Source organism: Acinonyx jubatus, chromosome E4 (genome assembly GCF_027475565.1).
Source record: "Acinonyx jubatus isolate Ajub_Pintada_27869175 chromosome E4, VMU_Ajub_asm_v1.0, whole genome shotgun sequence".
NCBI lineage: Eukaryota > Metazoa > Chordata > Mammalia > Carnivora > Felidae > Acinonyx > Acinonyx jubatus.
Genome location: NC_069395.1, coordinates 3,625,001 through 3,647,726, shown reverse-complemented (window position 1 = coordinate 3,647,726; position 22,726 = coordinate 3,625,001). Strand labels below are relative to the sequence as shown.

At 45.9% G+C, this 22,726-nt stretch overlaps 1 protein-coding gene across 1 annotated transcript in view; it reads left to right on the top strand.

Annotated features, from left to right (window-relative positions):
- SPTA1 (spectrin alpha, erythrocytic 1) overlaps positions 1-21,549 on the top strand; it is a 64,674-nt gene extending 43,125 nt beyond the window's left edge. The window contains exons 37-52 of the mRNA XM_053209127.1: positions 614-734; positions 1,488-1,609; positions 2,374-2,506; positions 6,174-6,272; positions 7,204-7,366; positions 8,006-8,082; positions 11,251-11,460; positions 13,923-14,219; positions 15,265-15,377; positions 16,562-16,579; positions 17,068-17,119; positions 18,112-18,299; positions 19,213-19,266; positions 19,651-19,797; positions 20,410-20,554; positions 21,076-21,549. Of these exons, the coding sequence (XP_053065102.1) occupies positions 614-734; positions 1,488-1,609; positions 2,374-2,506; positions 6,174-6,272; positions 7,204-7,366; positions 8,006-8,082; positions 11,251-11,460; positions 13,923-14,219; positions 15,265-15,377; positions 16,562-16,579; positions 17,068-17,119; positions 18,112-18,299; positions 19,213-19,266; positions 19,651-19,797; positions 20,410-20,554; positions 21,076-21,201 (2,065 nt within the window). The 3' untranslated portion in view covers positions 21,202-21,549. The remainder of the gene's footprint in view (positions 1-613; positions 735-1,487; positions 1,610-2,373; positions 2,507-6,173; positions 6,273-7,203; positions 7,367-8,005; positions 8,083-11,250; positions 11,461-13,922; positions 14,220-15,264; positions 15,378-16,561; positions 16,580-17,067; positions 17,120-18,111; positions 18,300-19,212; positions 19,267-19,650; positions 19,798-20,409; positions 20,555-21,075) is intronic.
- Positions 21,550-22,726: the final 1,177 nt, after the last annotated feature.

Genomic DNA, 22,726 nt, shown 5'->3' with positions numbered 1-22,726 from the left:
TTCTACCTAAGTCACTATTGATATTAGTAGACAAAAATAATAAAGCCATGAAAGTCAGGTATGTGCATGGCTTCATTGATATGTGTGTATTAATGTTTTTGAAAACCAATCATTAGCGTATGTTCTTGAGCAAAGAAGAAAAGGTGTGCCAGTAGGCAGGCAAGGGAATGAAAGGGAAGGCTCTTACAGCTGTGGGTACGGTGGGGATCAGTATGTTATTTTTTAATGTTTATTTACTTGTTTTGAGAGACAGCACACAAGCGGGGAGAGGGAAGAGAGAGAGAGAGAGAGAGAGGATCCCAAGCAGACTCTGCCCTGTCAGCACAGAGTCAGATGCTTGATCTCACGAACCATGAGATCATGACCTGAGCCGAAGTCAAGAGTCGGACACTTAACCAACCGAGCCCCCCAGGCGCCCCCCGTATGTTACTTTCCTTGGTGTTTGGACTAAGTCAGGAGCTTGGCAGAAAGCCTCTGGCACCAAATACCTTTGTGGTTACCGGAATTTACCACCTCCTCACCCCCCAGCCATACACCCACTCTTAGAAAACCCTCGCTCTCGGATGGCCTCACACATCTAAGCTGCATTTGGGGTTTCCTTCCTTGGTCCCAGGGAGAAGCTGTTACGAGTGAGCTCCCAGGACTACGGCAGGGACCTGCAGGGTGTTCAGAACCTGCTGAGGAAGCACAAGCGCCTGGCAGGGGAGCTGCAGGCACACGAACCCACCATCCAGGTAGGAAGAGTGGAGGCGATCTCAAGCCCTCCCTCGTGCCGCAGACAAGCGGGGTGAGGCTGCCTCACGCGGAGGTGGCCTGCGGGCACACAGAGAGCTGCGGGCATGGAGTTCACAGGTGTTCTTCCCTCCTCTGCCTGTTGCCCCCTAGGGACAGAAGGGGTCTGTGCGGAGACCCATGTTTTCCCCTGGAAGGAGCACTGTCTTTTTTTTTTTTTTTTTAATTTTTTTTTCAACGTTTATTTATTTTTGGGACAGAGAGAGACAGAGCATGAACGGGGGAGGGGCAGAGAGAGAGGGAGACACAGAATCGGAAACAGGCTCCAGGCTCTGAGCCATCAGCCCAGAGCCTGACGCGGGGCTCAAACTCACGGACCGCGAGATCGTGACCTGGCTGAAGTCGGACGCTTAACCGACTGCGCCACCCAGGCGCCCCTGGAAGGGGCACTTTCAACACCCCAGGCACTGTTGCTGGTGTTAGGATGCAGGCTGGGACCTCTGGGAAAACTGTACTTGAGCCAAGCCATAAGGGAAGGAGACAAGTCTGGGTCCGGCTCGGCAGCAGGGTCACCCTGCGACCGTGAATAATCCAGAAAGCGGGTCATGGAGTGTAGCCTGGTGCAAGCACTGGAGATTGTAAATGATGTGGAGGGTCGGAAGGGCTGGGTACCTCGTTGGGGGGAACGATGACTAAATGGAGACAGAGGGAGAAAGAGACCGTGGAGTAGTGTGACATGGGGGTGTGTCCTTCAGAACATTCTGGCTGCGGCAGAGAGGCTGGGAGACAAGGCTGCTGTGGGGCGAGAGGAGATCCAGGAGCGCCTGACTCATCTTTTTCAACAATGGGAGAAGCTCAAAGAGTTGGCCAGCACTCGGTGAGTTGGGGATCGGACGGAGGCCGTTGTCTTCCTGGATTGTTGGTATTGGGCTTAGCATTGGCTGCTCTCCCCAGCTCCCCGTCTCTGTTGATCTTCAAAGTCCCTGTCCAGATGTCAGTGTTCCACTCAGCTTGCCCCCTTTTGCCCCGGGGAAGAGGCCAGGCGGCTGCCACCGCCACGGCCTCGCCACCCGCCGGCTCCTGCGCTCACGGCTATCGTGGTTGTCCCCACATGCCAGCCATCCTTCTCACCGGGCCGTGGCCCCCGGTTCTGTTTTACTTTGTATGACCCATCCCGCTCCCAGGCTTGGCCCTATGTGCAGCCCCTAGGAAGCAAAGAACGAGGGGTAGATTTCCTCCCTTGTAGCCAGATGGCCAAAGCAAATAATTTCTGCCTATAATTCCATACCTGTTGGCGGTAGGAAGATGTGTCTTGCTGGGGAGTAGAAGGAAACATCTAGCTTTTTGTGGTGCCTTCACTATATAAGAGGCAGCACACAGAATAGAAAGAGACCTTAGCTCACTGACGCTGTTCTCCAGCTGGGCACTCATGTTTGGACGAGGCTCTCTCCCAGCAGCAAAGACTCCCAGGGAGCAGGAGATGCCACAGAATAGGACTTCTGGGGTCAGGGCCTCCCACTGTTCACAGGAGCTCAGATCAGATTGTCCTGTGCGTCTGCCTCGTGTGGCTGTGCTGCTCAGTATAGTCCCCCGCGTGCTGGCTTCTCCCCATCCTCACTGGGGTTCACTGCCCTGTTGCAGAGGGCTCCGACTGGAAGAATCCCTAGAATACCTGAAGTTCATGGAGAATGCTGAGGAGGAAGAAGCTTGGATCAGTGAAAAGGAAGCTATGGTTGCCCGAGGGGGTTCTGGGGACACACTGGCCGCTACTCAGGTGAGTAACAGGCTGAATGATCGATTTTCTTCCCTTGGATTTGAATATTTTCTTTCTTTTTTTAGAAAGCATATTTATTTATTTTGAGAGAGACAGAGACAGAGACAGAGTCCCAAGCAGGCTCTATGCTGTCAGCACAAAGCCCAACGCAGGGCTCAATCTCATGAACTGTGAGATCATGAGCCGAGCAGAAAATCCAGTCAGACGCTCAACCGACTGAGCCACCCAGATGCCCCTGATTTAAATCTTTTCTTAAGTAGTCAACATTTTCATCCATGAAAAGAATCGTTCTCCTGGTGGGAGGAAACGATGACGGAAATATGGGTACTCCTGCCAATTTTAAATATGAAAAATCAAGGTCTGAGGATGCAAGCAACTTGCCCAAGATCACAGAATCAATCAGGTGTGAAGACAGGACTCAAGTCTCAATCCCATGATTCATGAGTTCAGTCCTTCATGCTTACAGGCCTTCCCTCACAGAGGTAGGTTTCCTAAAGATTCCCTCAAATACTAATGTTACGCTTAATTGGAAGCATTCTCATGCCTGGCCACTGGTTGCATTTTCCAGAAAAGCAAATTTATAAGGGCGACCTGGCAGGTAGACTAGTTCTACAACTTAGAGACACCCTTGTGAATACAGTATTGAGTTTTCCAATAAAGAAATGACCAAGTGGTCCATGTGATCTTGAGTTAAGGTGGAGTTTTAGAGCTTTTGAGAAGGTGATCATAAGATAATGATATTCTTGGGACCTTGAGGTCTCCGCCTAGTAGTCTTAAAACTTAGGGATTTACCGAGAAGTCTCTGTGGAGATTCATTCACTCTTACGTGATGACATAAGGGAAGGCTCACACTGGCGATGGAAAACTTAAAACCTGCACGTGGCATGAAATCCCCACCACTGACTCCTCTCGTTTGAAACGTCTTCTGGGACATGTGCACACACTGCACATGTATGAGTGGTTTAAGCTTTCGTATCAAACATTCCCAAGGCTTTGCTTTTCAAAATCAAACCTTACATTTTGAGAACTGTAGGTACTCATGCAGTTGTAAGAAGTAATACAGAGAGGTCCTATGTGCACTTTACTCAGTTTCCTCCCGTGGTAACACCTGCCAGCACTTCGACACTGACAGGGTCAAGAGGCAGCACGTCACCATCACCATCTTGCAGAACACCCTCCTCCCTCTGCCCCCCCTTAACCCCAGGCAACCCCTAATCTACTCTACACCTCTGTAATTTTGGACGTATGAAGAATGTTGTATAGATGAACTCATACAGTCCATAACTTTGGGCAGTTCGCCTCTCGCACAGCGTCGTTCCCTGGTGACTCGCTCAGGCTGTGTGTGACCACAGTTCATTCAGTGCTATTGCCGGGTGGTATGTCATGGCGTGGATGTCACCTGTTGAAGGGTGTCTGGGTCGTTTCCACTTTGGAGCTGTTACGAGTAAAGCTGCTATCGATATCCATGCAGGGGCTTCCATGTAAATGTGAGTCTTCCTTCCTTGGGCATAAATGTCCAGGAATCCAATTGCTGTAGGATCACTGCATATTTGGTTCTGTAAAAAAAGTATACATGCATAAAAATATAAAAGTGTTCAACTGTTTCCAGAGCGGCTGTACCGTCTTACCCACTCGCTGGCAGCGCGTGAGTGATGGCGCCTTCCAGCACATTCTTGCCAAGATTTGGTACCATCACCATTTTTTTTTTATTTTACACAATCTGATAGGAGTGTGGTGTATCTCCTTGTGGTTTCAATATTCATTTCCCTAATGGCTAATTTTTTGTGTGCTTATTTGCTGCCTTATTTTCTTCAGCGTAATGTTTGTTTGCTTTACCTGTTGACCTTCCGTGCTTCTGTGTCAAAAATGCAAACTTTTGGCCTCGCCCAAGATCATGAAAAGCCGCTATGTCTTTTTCTAGAACTTTAGAGATTTACGTGTTCATTTTAGGTCCATTAGCTGTTTTGAGTTCACTGTCGTCTGAGATGAGGCATCGGGTGCGGTTCATCTTTGTGCCTGTGACTGTCCAGTGGCTCTTTGTTCCGCAGGTGTCCCTCCCGGCCAGCCTGTCACTTTCACGCCCACTCATGCTGTTCTATTTGAAGTGCGGCTTTTGTAGACCACATATAGCTGGGTCACATTTTTAAAGCCATTCAGCCAATCTTGATCTTTCGATAGGTACACTTAGACCATCACATTCAAAGACTCGTTTTAATGAAAAGTCTTTGCAGTAACATACAAATTCCAGGAATAGATTTTTATGAGGATTTATTGCTAATAATCTTCACCATTACCTTAAGATACCTATCCACCTAGCCTTTCTGTGTCATCTTGTATCAAGAAAACAATTGGTCCTCTGAGTTTGGGGGTTCTTGGACCCGTATAGATTGGCAAATATAAGAAAAGAGAGTTGCCTACCTGTCGTTGGATTTAGATTTCCTGCCCCCAATCTCATATTCTCTCTTTGTTTAACATGTGAGGAGAAGAGAAGGTATTTCTGATCAACTTCTTACAACTACAAGAACCATAAAAGATATATTTAAAGTGAAGTTTTAAGCTTTGGCCTTATCAACTTTTAACACAACATTGAGGAGGCTACTTAGGACTTAGGAATATATTTGAAGGAGGGACACCTAGACTTTATTTAAAGAAGCATGAATTAGATGTGAGGCACCTGAGCTGTCCAGAGTGTCCAAGGGGAAGCACAGAAAAGAGATTGGAAACAGAAGGAGATGGGGTTAAGGAGACTTTATTTCATATATTGTGTGTACGTAAAACACGGCTAAATCAGTCTATCTTATATTGTGGATCAGTATCCAATCTCCATGTATAGTTTCTGCATAAAGATGAAATATATAGTCATCCAATATCATGTAGTGCATCTTGTATTTAAAGAAATAACCATGCCTAAGAACACCTTGTATCCTGAAATTCTTTTGTTTGCAAAATGTGGCAGTTAAAAAGCGTGTTAGTCACACAAAATCCATTTCTTCCTGTGGCCCAGGCTAGTGTGTGGTATAGAAGGAGAAGTGGGCAAGGTGCTTTGGGGACAGAACCAGGAGGAGGCAGCCAAGCCAGCCCAGGCCCTCGCGGATGGAGGGTGGTGGTGGGCAGGGCTGCCTTGTCTGGAAAACACTCGGGAGAATACAAAGAAGGAGGAGACTCACTGCTTCTGGGCTTTGTCCACACTCCTTTCCCCATCCTACCAGCAGCAGTTAGACCCAGAGAAGTTCAAGACTGAGATTCGAAACAGCTCAGCGCCTTCTTTACCTGCCTTTATGTCCACTCTTAGTATAGGATGATACTTATTCTTTTTCTGTGAGATACAGCATTTCATGGAATTATGTACATTTCAAAATGGAGGAATCCGTGTGTATTCCCTTGACCAACACTCTCATTCCAAAGTCCAGAAAAGCTTACGTTCACCCTAGTAAGTTAGAAACGGTGTCACTGTATTCTTTTACTTCTTTCTTTTCTGGTAGGATTGCCCTTTTTGGCAAGTGGAGAGCTTTAGGGGAGGCATCTAGTGGCACTGTGTAGGAAAAAGTGGACGCCCCCCTAGCGTAGCCAAATCATTCCTGTGAGTTGCATCAACGGGAGTCAGAATATGGGTGGGTTAGATTGTCCAGGCTTGGATGTGTTGATTCTCACGGACTCATTTCCACAGAGCTTGCTAAAGAAGCATGAAGCATTGGAAAATGACTTTGCCGTCCATGAGACCCGGGTGCAAGATGTGTGTGCTCAAGGAGAAGATATTTTAAATAAGGTGAGTACTTCAGGGATTCCAGGCCAAGATCATTTTCCAAAAGGGATTGGTCCAAATACAGAATCACGAGCTGTGCTAAAATCATACACTGAATTTTATTTTATGTTTTTCATATTTTTACATTTATTTATTTTTGATAGAGAGAGACAGAGCACAAGTGGGGCAGGGGCAGAGAGAGAGGGAGACACAGAACCCAAAGCAGGCTCCAGGCTCCGAGCTGTCAGCACAGAGCCTGATGTGGGGCTCAGACTCCCAAACGGTGAGATCATGACCTGAGCTGAAGTCGGACGCCCAACCGACTGAGCCACCCAGGCGCCCCCATACATTGAATTTTAATAATCTCTTCCTAGCTATCTTATTTTTGTTCTGAGCACATAATTATCTCTTCAGTCGCTGTTTTTTGGAAATTCTTTTTTCTAGTTCTTACAGGCATATCTCTCAGATTTCCTTAAATCCCCTGTTGACCCTCTTACTCACTGTAAGGCATTTATAAACATCTTATCGCGTGCTTTGGTTATAGAGTATTGTAAAAACATAAAGAAGTTCTTTGTGCGCCTTTAGCAAAGAGGACCACACTGAAACCCCTTTGTAATTTGAGAATCATTCTTTGGTACAAATGCTTGTTTTTATAAACTCTCACTGATCTAAGTACTATACAAAGATCCTTAAACCGAGGGGACTCCGGCTAAGAAAGTCACACTCATGTGGCCCCACACAAGAAGATCTCCTAAATGCTAGAGTGGAAGTAACCATCCCGGCATGGATGAAAAATACAATTAATACGATAACTGCAGTCGACCCAGAGGAGAATAGTTACGTATTTGTAATGAGAGAGATGCCACCTTCTTATCATACTAAAGAATTCAACTTCTAGCCATGGACATCCACCAATGTGTATCTGTTCCTTCTCTTCTCCATCTTGGTGTCTCAGGAGACAAGTCAGCACACGGAGAAGGTAGCCACCAAGATACAGGCTCTGACCGAAAAGATCCCTTCTCTGGCTAAGGCGATGGCTGCTTGGAAGTTGCAATTGGAAGATGATTATGACTTTCAGCAGTTCAACTGGAAGGCTGATGTGGTGGAGGCCTGGATAGGTATGGCATGTGAAGGCCAAGGTCCTTGGGTGTGAGAAATGCTGGTAAATTCCATCGGTAGAAAGATTCTGCAGTTTTCTCACTTCTGGTGAGAAAAGAGATGCTCCCTCATCACTCACTCCTACCCTTTCTGGACATAGTTACACTCACATGTGCATGCATGTGTGCCTACACACACACACACACACACACACACACACACACATTCATCCCTCCCCCCCCCCACACACACACACAAACATGCTGAGGGGTGACTGAGGACCAGAATTCCATAAAACACATTTTTGGGGAATTGGTGATTTCGCATGTGATATTCAGAAGGGCAGAGCTATAGCAGAACATTCTAAAAAAAAAATAGCGTGTTTGATTGTTTTTAACTCATGCCTGATCTGCAATTTTCCTTTGTCTTCCAAACCACCCAGAAGTGTTGGTCCCAGCTCAGCTTCAGTCAGGGCTGCACTGCATCAGTCCAGAAAGACCACCCATCAGCCCCCCACTGCTCCCATATTCCGATAAATGACTTACTCCCGGAGTCAGGAGGCTCTCTAATGGCTTGTAGGGAATATTCCTTTTCTCCTTACCAAAGCTGATTCAAGAGCAACCGTGTTTCCCCTCTAACTAATCGTCTTTGCTCTCTAGCTGAGAAGGAAGCAAGTCTGAAGACCAATGGCAATGATACAGACCTCACTGCATCACTTGCTCTCCTGGCAAAGCAGGTAAGGACAGGGCTGCTCGTGGGCAGGTGCCCATGGTGACCACAGCCCACGTGCACGGAAGCTGAACACTAGTATTATTCCATTCCCCAATTCTGTGGTTTTACTGTCTGTAGGACCTGCAATATTGTTCCTCTTTTTCTTCCCCATATGCATAATTTGCTAGTTTTTTTCTCTCTCTCCCTCCCCTCAGTCTTGCTGCTGCTGGGTGTGCATCATTTTTATCAGAGAACCAGCTTTAGGGTTTTTTTTTTATTGTTCTCTGCTATATCTTTGGATATTATCCCACTCATACCTTTTTATAGCTTTCTCATTTTCTTTTTCTTTCCTTGGGATTAACTTCTTTCTTAAAAAATTCTCAAGGTGGATATTTATTTAGATTATCAAATATTTAGCCACTCCTTTTCTAATATTTTGATATAAGGATATGAATTTCCCTGTAAGTAAAGTTTTAGCAGCACCTCACAATTCCATATGTTACTTTTGCTATTGTCACTCAGTTAAAATGCTTCTGTCATTTCTAATTTCTTATTTGACCCATTGGTTATCCCATATTGTATTTAGCTGAATTTCCCAACACTTGGAAATGTTCTTACTATCTTTTTTCACATTTATATCTTGTCTAATTCTACTTTGTTTTAAAAACACACCCTCCATTATTTTAGAAGCTTGGTTTACGTCCAGAAAATAGTCTGCTTTGGTGAATAGTCTATGTCCAGTTGAAAAGAATGTGTACTTTGCAGTGTTTTTTGTTACCTGTCAGGTTTTGGTTGTGAATCGTGTTGCTTAAATGCTCCATTATTTCTATATATTCTGAAGCTAAGTTAAAGGTTGTGTTGACATTTAGAATTATGAGTCATCTTGATGAACTGAATCCTTTTTATTATGAAATGTTCTTTCTAATAACATTTCTTGATTTAAAGTCTACTTTTTCACAATCTAGAGTACCAGTGTTTTTTTGTTTGTTTGTTTAGTGTTTGCAGTCCATATTTCTATCCTTTGGTTGTTTTCTTTTTTACATTTATGTGTGTATATTTTATAATTTTTGTTGTTTAATTGATACATGTATAGAATGCAAAATGATTAGCCTTGTAGCTGACACCTGCCTCCCATCACATAATTGCCTCTTCTGAGAATATTTCAGATCTACTCTCTTAACAAGTTTTAGGTGTATAATACAGGAGTATTGGCTGTAATCATCGTGTTCTACGTGAGATGCCCAGAACTAGTCAATCATTTAGTTGGAAGTTTGTATCCTATGTCCAGTATCTCCCATCTTCCCCACCCTCCAGCCCATGGCAACTACCCGTCTGCTCTGTTTCTCTAAGTCCAACTCTTCTGTATTCTACTTGTGAGTGGTATCAAGTGGTGTTTGTCTTTGTCTGTCTAGCTTATTTCACTTAACGTACGCTCTCAAGTTTCATCCAAATTGTCACAAATGGCGGGATTCCCTTCCATCTGGCGGCTGAATAATATTCCATTTTGTACACACATCACATCACATCCCATCACATCGCATCTTCTTTGTCTGTTTATTTGTTGATGGACATTCAGGTTGTTTCTATATCGTGGCGAATGCAAGCATTTTTGCAATAAACATGGAAGTGCAGAGTATCTTTGTATTTTAGATTGTCTGCTATAAATTTCACAGTGAGGATTGCTTTCTTTATCTAATTTGATCATTTTGTTGGAAGGGGTGAGTCTATTTACATTTGAAATTTTTGTAATGTTTATTTATTGTTGAGAAAGAGACAGAGACAGAGCGGGAGTGAGGGAGGGGAAGAGAGAGAGGGAGACACAGGATCCGAAGCAGGCTCCGGGCTCCGAGCTGGCAGCACAGGGCCTGATGCGGGGCTCAAGTCCACGAGCCATGAGATCATGACCTGAGCCAAAATCAGACGCCGAACCGACTGAGCCACCCAGGCACCCCGAGTCTATATACATTTAAAGTAATGTAACTGATGAATCTTTACTTATGTTTATGATTTAACACTTCCATCCCCCATCTAACCCCTACTTTTTGGTCAGGGACTGAAATGACACGAGACATAATTTCGTTTTGGGGGGTGGGGACTTGCCTTTTTTTCATTGGCTCTTACTCAGGCCTTTCAAGGGTTTAACTAAATGCCTTTCAGGGGGGCTTCCCCTCTTTGTGTTTTCAACTCAGCGCTGTGAGATTAGCAAGCAAAGATTACCTACTTAGCACCTTTGACTTTTTGCTACTGTTTCTGCTGGGCTTCTAGGACTCCTGGCCTGTGCAGTTTAGGAATCTGTAGACGCCTGGAGGAGAAAACAGACAGAATATCGAACCTATTTTTCTGTAGTTCTTTTTCCACCCTGGCTGCCCAATTCCCCAGAAACTGTCTCTTTAGCCTCCTGAGATTATCAAGAGCTCGGAGCAGCTGCATTGCCCTCAACCTCTTGGCCTGTGCGGCCTGCACGTCATAGGGAAAGGTGACAGAGAATATTACTCTGACCTTAATACTGTTTCCTCTTCTCTAGAATTTTGATCCTTTGAGGTGTCGTTACCTGAGTTGCATTCTGCTCTCTTTCAAACAGCTGATGTTTTGTACTTTTACCCAGCAGTTATAGTTATTCTCAAAGGGAGAATTAATCATATGCAAGCCACCCTATTAAATCTGGAAGTTCAGTATCCAGAACTTTGTGATGTTGATTTCAACACCGCGCGCACACACACACACACACACACACACCATGAATCGTGATCTAACTGAGCCCCACAAGAGGTCTGTTGTCGGTGTGTATACCTCCAAGATCTGTGATAGTGTGCTGTGTGCTACCAGTCAGAGCACAAAACCTAACAGAAGATGCAAAAGAGTCTTAGAAAGGATGCGAGCTGGAGGAAGCATTTAGTTTTGACTCAAAAAATGCAGAAGATTGTCCCATGCTCCCGTATTCCCTTAATGTTAATATTACACCTACCCTAAGGTCTGGTTATAAAACACACATCCACTCAAACTCAGCCATACTTCCAACCACAGACATTCACCTAAGTCTCGAAGTTACGTCTCCTTCTGCTTGGTCATCACTCTAATCCTTTCCTAGACCTTGTCTTGTCCATGATAAAAGATCTGGTAGAACCCAGGTGTGACTGGCCCCGGGAATCTGGGTTGTATCTCCACTCACAGCTTCTGTCTGCGTCTTTCCCAGGACACGCTGGACGCCAGCCTACAGAGCTTCCAGCAAGACAGGCTGTCGGAGATAACTGACCTGAAGGACCAGCTGGTGGCCGCTCAGCACAGCCAGACCAAAGCCATTGAGGAGCGCCATGCTGCCCTGCTGAGGCGCTGGGGGGAGCTGCTGGAAGCCTCTGCAGCCCACAGACAGAACTTGCTGGAGAAGCAGCTTCCCCTAAAGAAGGTAAAAAAAAAAAGAGAGAGAGAGAGAGAGAGATGAGCCATAATCAGTCGTCCACTATCTGTATATTCTATTAGCCATGGAATCCAGAAATAGATACTGGAAACCCTGTTTGGGTAATCTAGAGACATTTGAGTGACTGCATGGAAAGGACCAGAAAGGCGTTCTTATTTTTTTAATTTTTTGTTAGTTTTTTTAATGTTTATTTAAGAGACGGAGAGACAGAGTATGAGCAGGGAAGGGACAGAGAGAGAGAGAGAGAGGGAGATACAGAATCCAAAGCAGGCTCCAGGCTCCGAGCCATCAGCACAGAGCCTGATGCAGGGCTTGAACCCACCAGCCATGAGATCATGACCTGAGCCGAAGTTGGACACTTAACCGACTGAGCCACCTGGGCGCCCTGGCATTCTTACTGAACAAGAAGTTATTGGGGTTTTTTTTAGATTGATAGGTTGTGTTTTTTGTTTGTTTGTTTGTTTGTTTATTTGTTTTAAAACTGACTTGTCAGTTGTCCAGCTGACTTGAGAGAGAAGCCAGGCACATGTAGTGGAAGAAGTAGGTGGGTCAAAGGGTGAAAGGTCCTAGTGTTTGAAAGAACTAAAGTGACAGGCGGGAGGTAAGGCTGTCCTTGGGCTTTTCTCTAGCCCAGACACAAGGAGCACTCAACCAGTAAAACCTGAGTTCCCACCTTGTGTTGATCTTTCTTGGCTGGGAGACCTTGTATATGTCCCTTAACGTCTCTGAGCCTTGATTCCTCCATTTATGAAATTGGATCATGTTACGACTGTTTCCTGCTGGTCTGTTATGACTATTAAGAGATAATGGATCTGAAAATGCAGTGCAAACCACTAAGTGCTATGTAGGTATAAGTGATGAGAATGTTCTTTCTAGTGGTGGCCGCTAAGGTATTGGATGTTGATCATAAAAAATACCAATAATAAAAGGAAGTCAGGATGGTCAGTGACGTTACTGAGCACTCCTAGGCCATAAGTATTATACCGGGCAGCAAGTTAAGGCAGGCAGGGGAATTAGGAAACAGACGCATGGACAAAAATCAGTCCGTCTGGATGCTTAGCTAACTACTCTGTTGGTATGGAACCTACAGAAATAAATCTTAAGTGAAAAATTAAATCAATTTGGGGGCAACTTTACACACATATATGCATTCTAGATAGAAAGATGCTTTAGCTTCTGATTCTATTTAGCTTAATTTTTGAACTGCAAAGAGATTTGCTATTTTATTTTCTGATTATAAAATCTTTGTAAAATACTCAGGTGATCCATAATATTACAAAAATAATACGAAATACTTCATAGTTTTTTTTTTATTTCCTGTATAGGAACCAAGTCAATTTCTCTGTACTGGTCTATTTTTAGCATATACATTGCCCAAATGAGTACAGGGTAAGATGTAATGGTGTAGTACCTTCGTAATCTCCCTTCCATTTAGGCCAATTTTTTCCTCTTTAAACCAACATATTTGGGGATGAAAACTCATTTTCATATTTGCTTAAGATAAATCTCTTGGGAAGTATAAACTGCTGAGTATGTATGTATGTATGTGGGTATTTTAGAGGAAGGAGAGAGAGAGAGAGAGCATGCGGGAGGGGCAGAGGGAGTGAGAGAAAATCCCAAGCAGGCTCCACTCTGTCAGCACAGAGCTGGACATGGGGCTTGATCCCACAATGCGAGATCATGATCTGAGCCGAAATCAAGGGTTGGATGGCCAACTGAATGAGCCACCCAGGTGCCCCAAATCTATGATACATTTTAAATCCAAAACTAGTTTTGATCACCAGTGTTTGGAACAATCCATGCTATGTCTGTTGTTCAGAAATTCGGAGAATTCAGAGTCATTGAGAGCATATGGAGAACGCCAGACAGTAACCTAGGAGTAAGGGTACAGACCAGAGGGTGGGAGCTGGGTTTAAGCAGGGGCTTCAAGCACGAGCTGAGCCCTGAACAAGTTCTAGAAGGAAGGCAGGAAAAGAACTCAGTACAGACAAAGAGACATCAGAGAGGTGTGGATAGACTGGCCTAGCCCATAAATGATTTGCTTATTCAAACGTTCATCCATGCATTCATGTAACACTGATGTTTGCACGTTCCCTGTGTGACAGGCAGAACTGGAGCACAGACTTCAGAATAACAAATTGTGAAATCGTATGGCTGAAAATGGCCCTCGCTTCTTTCGGACTCTCGGAGTTAAAACAATGCTAAGAGTCCTTCCGCCTCCTTAGGTGCAGATGGTGGAGGCCTCGGCTACTCTCAACCAGGGCGCCAGGTCTCGAACTCGCCTGCCCGCCTGCTGAGCACATGGTGCTCGGTGGTTTCCGTTCTGCCCTCCTACAGTTGCTGACCCGCCTAATATTTGAAGATGGGCGTTCTTCTTTTTTATATCCTCAGTCTTCTCTTTTGCTGAGGGGTTTTATCGGGCAAGATGGAAGTGACTTTTTCTTCTGCAGGCTGAGGAGCTGTTCATGGAATTTGCACACAAGGCTTCCGCTTTCAACCACTGGTGTGAGAACGCCAAGGAGGACCTGTCAGAGCCTGTGCACTGTGTTTCCCTGAACGAGATACGGAAACTGCAGAAGGACCAGGAGGCCTTCCTGGCCTCCTTGGTGGGGGCCCAGTCGGACTTCAACTATTTGCTGGAGCTGGACCAGCAGATTAAGGCCTTAGACGTGCCTTCCAGCCCTTACACCTGGTTGACGATGGAGGTGCTGGAGAAGGTCTGGAAGCACCTACATGACATCATCAAGGTAACGGCACACGGCAGAGACATTCTTTCGCTGTGGCGAGCGTGACCACCTAATTTAGTATACAAGTTGGGGGGCCTTTTGAGAAGGAAAGGGCGCTATTAATAAACACGTTGGGACAGCAATGGAATCTATCTAAGAAAATGTTGGAAATATATCCACAGTAAGGTATAGCCCTACGCCCCAGAGCTCAGACACTCTCATGCCTCCGGGTGGTGAGCAGTGATTCAGGGAGGCGATCACAAGTTCCAGGAGGTGGCTGTAAAAATGGGCCATGGAGGGGCACCTGGGCGGCTCTGTCGGTTAAGTGTCCGACTTCAGCTCAGGGCTCACGGTCGGTGAGTTCGAGCCCTGCGTCGGGCTCTGTTCAGATAGCTCAGAGCCTGGAGCCTGCTTCGGATTCTGTGTCTCCCTCTCTCTCTGCCCCTCCCCTGCTCATGTTCTGTCTCTCTCTGTCTCAAAAATAAATAAAAACGTTTAAAAAAATGGGCTATGGAAAGTTCACGAGGTTCGTATATATGTCCACAGGCTCTAGAATTCCCCCATCCAAGGCACGCATTTTATACATACCTCCAAAGTGCCTTTTTTTTTATGTGTTTGTGTTTGTCTGTCTATAATGACATTTATCATAGAAACTGGAGAAGATATTAAAAAGCTTAGCAGAAAATTTTCATGAAAATATCACCAATTTTAGATGGCAACTCTCGTTACTACCTTTCCCTAAAGGAAGGCTGCTTTCCCTTAAAAGGCTCCTTTTATGTTCATTTAAATGAAAATTTCACCCAGAAAACAAATGAGAAGAAAGATGATTTGCCTTTATTACTAGCTTATTTGTCACTGGGCTTGGTCTTACAGATGCATGATGGGAGCTTCCTTCTCCTTCGGGGGCGAGGAAAGGGCGGGATGACATAGGAGCACGTACTACATGCTTCCGGAAGACAGGTTAGATCAGGGGAAGATGTGCAGCTGAGAATAGCAACAAAGCAGCTATTTTACTTCAAAGAGAGGTCTTCAGCGTTCACTCTTCTCTCTGTGATTCGGGGTTTAGGAACGGGAGCAGGAGCTACAAAAAGAGGAGGAGAGACAGGTCAAGAACTTTGAGATGTGCCAGGAGTTTGAGCAGAACGCCAGTGCCTTCCTTCAGTGGATCTTGGAGACCAGGTGCGTGGTGCTGTCCCCAAACCCATGATCCCTGTGTCACCACGGGGGTGAAATGCATGTCTGAGGAAGGGGGGGTCCTACAGGATTTATGGTGTTCTAAAATCACCAGATCCTGTCTGTGTTTTTCATCTGGAATTGATGGTTTTCTAAGTCAGTCCGTGCAAAAGCAAGAAACGAGAATTTCGTGCCACTGCCCGTTGTGTTGCCTTCCATGTTCTCTCCTTGATGCTCTCATTTTCCCCCGTTGCCTGTGATTAAAGTCTAAAAACCATAGCAGTCCCTTATGTTGGCACTTTACAAAGTGCTTCTATACCCGTCACCTCCCTTAACTCTCAGAGAGACCTTGAAATGTGCACAGAGCCGATTCGATTATCTCTGTCCCCAAGTGTGGGAAGAAGATCAGTAGACGAGTTGACTTGCTCCAGGTCACGTGTGTATTTGTGGGCACGACCAAAGGCGGAGCCTACCGTGAACACCTGCTATGAAGCTCTCAGGCTGCCCCATCCCTGAAAAGAAGCCGTGGTGAAAATCAGTGAGATAATAGGTGCGGGCTGCTTTTATTAAATGCAGAATGTCCTATACATGACAATAACATTTGTCACATCTTCCGGGGCAAATGACCTGGAAAAGAAGAGACTCGGAAGGTATAATACGTTAGCATAAATGTCAAGGATTGTAGGCCGTCTCCAGCAGGTGGGTCAGAAATGTGGTCAAAGTGGTGGTTTCGACAGTCCGTGATATATACCGACGGCTCCCACAAACCCAGCAAGGAAAAACCAGACAATGAGCAGAAAGCAATCCTGTGTCATGGCCGAAACTCATGTGACAGAGGGCAGAAAAAGCAAAGTGCATCATCCTCTGCCTCTGGTGTGGTCCCTCCCACCCACCCCCACCCCCGCCCCCATGAGCCCCCCCAACCCCACCCCCAGCAGTGTGTCCCCGACACCTGGCATGGTCACCTGACACCTGAGCTCTTCTCCAACCCAGGACAGGAGGAGCCGCACAGAGGCTCCTCTGAGGGGGCGAGACTCTGGGGACAGTGCAAAACGGGTTCCTCTTTTCTGGTTACGGAAGATTTAGAATATTTCTTAGATCTGAGGAAAGAAGATCATTGAAGTCATCCATGTTAACACGTGGTTTCTCTTTTCTCTCTTCTGATCGCTGCTCCTGACCTCCACGCCCAGGGCTTATTTTCTGGATGGGTCAGTATTTTGTGTTACCGTGTTTGTTTTGTCATAGATGTGTCTGTTATATTCTGGAGCCAAACGGAGGACTCAGCATGGGACATCTTTGCCATCATCACCATCAGATTGAGATGGCACCTGAGTGGAAGCTTGGGGTGGAAAGAGAAGTACAGGGTATATCATCCTGCCCTGTACCCCCCGAGGGGGAGACTTGCCCTTGTTAGGTTAAGGGTATGTCCCAGAGTAAGAATCAGGGGGACTACGGCAGCCTTCTCACAGGCACAGAAGAATGAGGACAGACCTTCCTTCCCTTCTCATCTGTCCAGCAACTTGCTAGCTGACAGAAGGGTTTGGTTTCGTGAAAATCTGGTGTGAAAATTCATTCTGAAGAGGCCATTATAATAAGATAAGGAGGTGGAGAAACGTAGGCTGTCAGAATCAGTCCGTCTGGGTGAAATCTTGACCTCTGATTTTATGAGTAACATTTTCCCCTGCTTCTTAACTAGGTCTTTGCTCAAAGAGACGGGAACCCTGGAATCCCAGTTGGAAGCAAATAAAGTAAGTAATGTTGAGCATCAGCTGAGGATGTTGCCAGAATTACAAGGAGTGCCAGGGAAACCAGGAGAACTTTTGCGTGAACCTAAAGGCAACCCTAGTAGTACTTTTAGGTACATTTCCGGGCCTGAAGGTCAACAGCTTAAGGTTCTAGTCCCAACCCTGCCCACCATTTGCATTCTAACCATTGACTGACACTTCACGGACAAGGACATCGGTTCACTTCAATGTCTGAACCTGAGTTTTTGTATCTGTACAATGGAGCTCATAATGCCTACATCATTATGATTAAGATGATGACGACGAATGAGAGCCGGGGTGCCCGGATGGCTCAGTTAAGCGTGTGACTTCAGCTCAGGTCATGATCTCAAGGTGAAGGGTTCGTGGGTCTGAGCCCTGTGTGGGGCTGTCTGCTCTCGGCATGGAGCCCATTTCGGATCCTCTGTCCCCATCAGATCTTTCAGATCCTCTCTGCTCCTCGCCGGTGCCTGTGCACATGCATGTTCTTTGTCTTTCTTTTTCCTCTCTCTCTCTTTATTTTTGAGAGAGATATAAACTTAAAATAAACTTAAAAAAAAAAAAAAGAGAGAACAAATACAGAAGCTCCGGGCCTACGATCTGGAGCATCCCCCAATTTCTGTTGTCATTTGACATGGGAAAATAATACGATTGAAGTAGAGGATCTCTCGAGGCGTCCTGGAAGTGCTACTCCTCTCTCCTGCAGCACGTAACTGCTAACTCTTAGACTTCTATATGGCAGACGTCCAGAATGACAGACGTCCCATCACTTAACCTTCCCACCATCGCATAAATGAGGAATACAGAAGTGGACCCCTTGAGCAGTTCATTTTTCACAGAGGACAGGAAGATGCCTGAAAATCATTCAGGAGCAGGCAGGGGAAACCCAAACCCATCAGCTTCTTAATCTTCTCTACCATCGCCTGGTTCGGAGCTACCCTGTGTGACCGCTCTTTCCTTTGGTCGGTCTTCTCTAGCGGAAACAGAAGGAGATTCAGGCCATGAAGCGCCAGCTGACCAAGATTGAGGATCTGGGAGACAACTTAGAAGAGGCTCTGGTCCTGGACATCAAGTACAGCACCATCGGGCTGGCCCAGCAGTGGGACCAGCTCCACCAGCTGGGAACGCGGATGCAGCACAACCTGGAACAACAGATCCAAGCCAAGTACTGTGGACCCGTGACCAGGGCTGGGCAGGGCGTGGGTGGCACTGGGTGTCAGGAACTTAGTGAGCCCCAAGGGCTAGAGCTTGGGGTACTGTTTATAAAAGAGCTCCTTCGGAGGTAGTACGCACACCATCTCCAGACTAATCAATATTCTCTTTCTCTCCCTCTCTCTGCTGCCCCACAGAATGACGATTTCTTTTTATATGGGAATCTATTTTGAGACAGGAGACAGCGCCCCATCCCCCTGAAGCTATTCGTCATTCAGTTCTCAGAGTCCCTTGACCTTATGCGATCTCTTCAGGAAGCAGTCCCTTTTGTAAAAACCTGTCTCAGATGTCTAGAATGCAAGAAATAGTCAAGGTGGAGAGCCAGAAGAGCAAAATTCTCTTGTTTTTCTAAATAAATTAATGACGTCAAAGCAGCTTGAGGTGTCGATAACAATGACAGCATTATTATCTAGACAAGGGATTGGCAAGCTTTCCCTGTAAACAGACCAATCGTAAATGCGTCAGCCTTGGAGAGCCATGTCGTTTCTGTTGCAACTACTCACTCTGCTGTTGTAGAGACAAAGGGCTATTAATAACCCACAAATTCATGAGCGTGTACGTGTTTCAATAAGATTCTATTTATGGACACTGAAATTTGAATTTCGTGCAACTTTAATGTTGAATGAAACACTTCTTCTTTTAATTATTTCCAACCACGTAAAGAGGTAAAAACGCTCCATAGCCCATTAAACTGTGCAAAAGCAAATGGCAGGCTAGATTTGGCCCACGGGTCATAGTTTGCCAAGCCCTGAACTAGATGATCTGAATAGCATATTATCCACCGACATCCCTCTCTCTTCCACATGGCAAGCCTTCTGATGTTTTTCTGTTTCATTTCATGGGCCAATTCATGCTTTTCCTTTCAGAGACACCATAGGTGTGAGTGAGGAGACATTGAAGGAGTTCAGCACAACCTATAAGTGAGTAGATCTTCATAGTTGACCCGTTCTTTGCTTTCCAACACATTCAGAATGAATCTCCAAATAACTAAATTTGTCCCCTCAGTGTGGCTTGGTGAGATCTTAAATGAAGATCTAGACGTGTTAATGAGCCTCAAGTCACGGCTTTGAATGTGTCTATGAGAATTCCTGGACTTGAGAAAATGCATTTCTCTCATGCTCCCCATTTGACTGTCTTTACTCCATCCACCAGGTTAAAAATAGTGCAGAAACACAAGCAAGCTCTCCACTCAGCCCTCTGATGAAATGTGGCACGTTAAAGCCTCAGCCAGTCCCACAAGAACTGTCCGTTTCTGTTCTTATCTGGTTCTCCATGGAACTTGATAAAATGGTTTTGTTCTTCAGACATTTTGATGAGAATCTGACGGGGCGCTTGAGTCACAGAGATTTCCGGTCCTGCCTCAGAGGACTCAACTACTACCTGCCCATGGTGGAGGACGATGAACCGGAGCCCAAGTTTGAGAAGTTCCTGGATGTCGTCGATCCAGGGAGGTAGGAAGGAGACCGAGGGACTGGGGCTTGGAGACCAGCGCAGAGAGTGAAATGATCCATAAAACATGACTCTGTTAACTCATCTCGGGAATAGGAAGACACAGACTATATAGACGTGAGTTGGGCAGCCTTTTCTGCCTCGGTAGGATCAGCTCCAAAGTGCATGGCACTGATTCCAGCTCAGGCACAGCCCCTGCAATGTGCTCGATTCCTGCTTTTCACTTTTCATCTATGAATTTCAGCTGGTTCTTGAGAGAAGCATCTTTCCCTGTAAGGTCCTAGGATACCCAACTGGCGGGGGTGGGGTTGTGTGCATGGGGGGTGGGGGTGGGGTGGAGACAGTCATGAAGGTGCTAGTTCTTTCCAATGCCAAGGATGCCACAAGACCAGAAATTGAGGCCTTTGATTCAATTTGAAAAGCTTGAAGCGCCTGGGGACTGGGGCTGGTGGAGACTTGCAGACTGTGAGGGGCATCCAGCCAGAGGGCTCCCCCGGGAGCAGAGGCTGGGGCCGCGGAAGCTGCATTGGCTTAGCTGCAAGGGTGTGGGAAGCAGGGTCAAAACAGAGATCGCAGCCTACGTTCTCAGAGAGCTGAGCCCATTCGTCCCCCAGGAAGGGCTACATCACTCTGGAGGACTACACCTCATTCCTGATCGACAAGGAGTCAGAGAACATCAAGTCCAGTGATGAAATAGAGAATGGCTTCCAGGCCCTGGCAGAGGGCAAGGCCTATATTACCAAAGACGACATGAAGCAGGTCAGATTCCATGGTCGCTGTGCTCCCATCGTATTCCAGAGCTTGGTTACTTGGGGCCAATGGGCAGCCTCCCATTGGCAGCTACCCTCCCCCACCCACCTTTTGTCCTCTTGGCTCAGACACTCTACTGCACAACTTGTCATTTGCTTTACTCACCTTTCATTTTGTCTTGTCCCGGCCTAAAAATGTAGAGTCATCCTCTAATGACTGTAGCAGTCAATTCCAAACCTGAAACTCAACTTGGAAAACTGTTTCCTATCCCGCGTCTTTAATAACCCAAGTTTATGGAATGGGATAAAGTGTGTGGCCAAAGTGAGAGGGGAGCCTCTGGGTCGGGGCTGGTTGAAAAGATGGGCTGGTCTTACCCCTGGGAAATTACAGATTTCGGAGAAGGTGTGTGGTGGGAACAGGGCCGGCTGCTGCTTCTAAGTCTCTGCGGTCCCTAAGGTTCAAGGCCTATCGCCAGCCCCAAGGAGTCAGCTGTTTTTCATCCCTGGGACTGTATCTCTGTTTTGTTTCAGGCCCTAACCCCGGAACAAGTGCAGTTCTGTGCATCACATATGCAAGAATACGTGGACCCACGAGGCCAAAGACACCTTGCTGGTTATGACTACGTGGGCTTCACCAGTTCCTACTTTGGCAACTGATAAACAGCTTTCCCAGGGTCGTAGAAAATCTTGGTGTGGTGGGAAGTACTGGGGGAGGAAGGAGACAGGCAAGTATGGGGGGGAGGGAGATAGTCGTGTGTGTGTGTGTGTGTGTGTGTGTGTGTGTGTGTGTTACACTTATTAGAGGACCTGGAAAACTCTCAAGCTGGAGGATATAAGGCATTAACAGAGTTGGAGGAGAGGAAGCATCACGGGCTTATTTCTTCCGCAACCAGTGACTACTCAGGGGTCAAGTTCTTTATTTTTTCTTGTTGGAGTCTACACATTCTTTATTACTTTGTTTTGTTCTGATTACGGAATAAAATATTTCCTTTTGTAAAAAAAAAACCCTCATACTTAAGTATTTCTTTTTAATAGGGCAATATGAAGTAACATGTTACACACATGAACTTCTGTATTTCTGAGAATCACACAGCCACCTAAACATGGGCAGGTAATTACAGTGCGAACAAGGGCCAGGGTGGAACGGATAAAGTCCAAGACGAGTTACAAAGAGCTTCTCTTGAGTTTTGGAACATGTCTAAATTCTTACCTTTGAGGGGTGCCCAGGTGGCTCTGTCCGTTAAGCGTCCGACTCTTGGTTTTGGCTCAGGTCACGATCTCGCGGTTTCGTGAGTTCGAGCCTGGAGTCGGGCTCTGCAGTGACAGCACGGAGCCTGCTTGGGATTCTCTCTGCCCCTCCCCCGCTCACTCTGTCTCTGTCTTTCTCAAAATAAATAAATAAATAAAACTCCTACATTTGGAAATGAAGATATTTGACATCCTGGAGAACCCCAATACTTGTGTCTGTAGAAGAAGAAAAATACCAGCACCTGTTTTCCTCTTGATCTGTCCCTTTTCCATACTTCTCCATGAGAGGGATGTCATTAGTCTCAGAATGGTGAGATTCTGGCCAAACAGCGCTTCCTTTTGTACTCTGTGTCCTCACGTTTGCCCTTACATTTTAATGTGATGACGAGATTATTGGTTTTGATTTCCTTCTGCGTCCCATTAGAGAACTCTAATTCTCTAAGAAGAGAATTAGTAAGAAGTAGTAGAACTGTTTCCAAAATGAAGAATTAAGGAAGAAAAACAAGAAGAGGGGGGTGCTGTCTCCAAAAGGTGTTCAGGCCAAAGCTGACGTTCTGTCCAGACTTGTGAAAGCCGACAGTGTCGTTTGCTGGAGAGAATTCTTAGGTCAGTCGGCCTTGTACCTTGTGCTAGTATCCCGCACGGTGTCCGTGGCCAGCCCCTGGATATTGCTACCTGATTATCGCCTTGTCCCAACTCATCCTTCACACAAAAGTCAGTCCTTCCTCAGCCAGGGACAAATTCTGTCCCTGGAGCCACTTAAGCAAATCTTTGGTTAAAACCAAAAAGCTATCTTTGCTGCTAATAATGTATAAAGCTTTTTACTAAGTTTTGCTTAAACATTTGGAGACTACTGAACATGAAAATCAAAAAGGATTTGAAGAAAAAAACCACTTGATTATGAGTTACCAAGAATGGTTGCAGTTGACAAAAA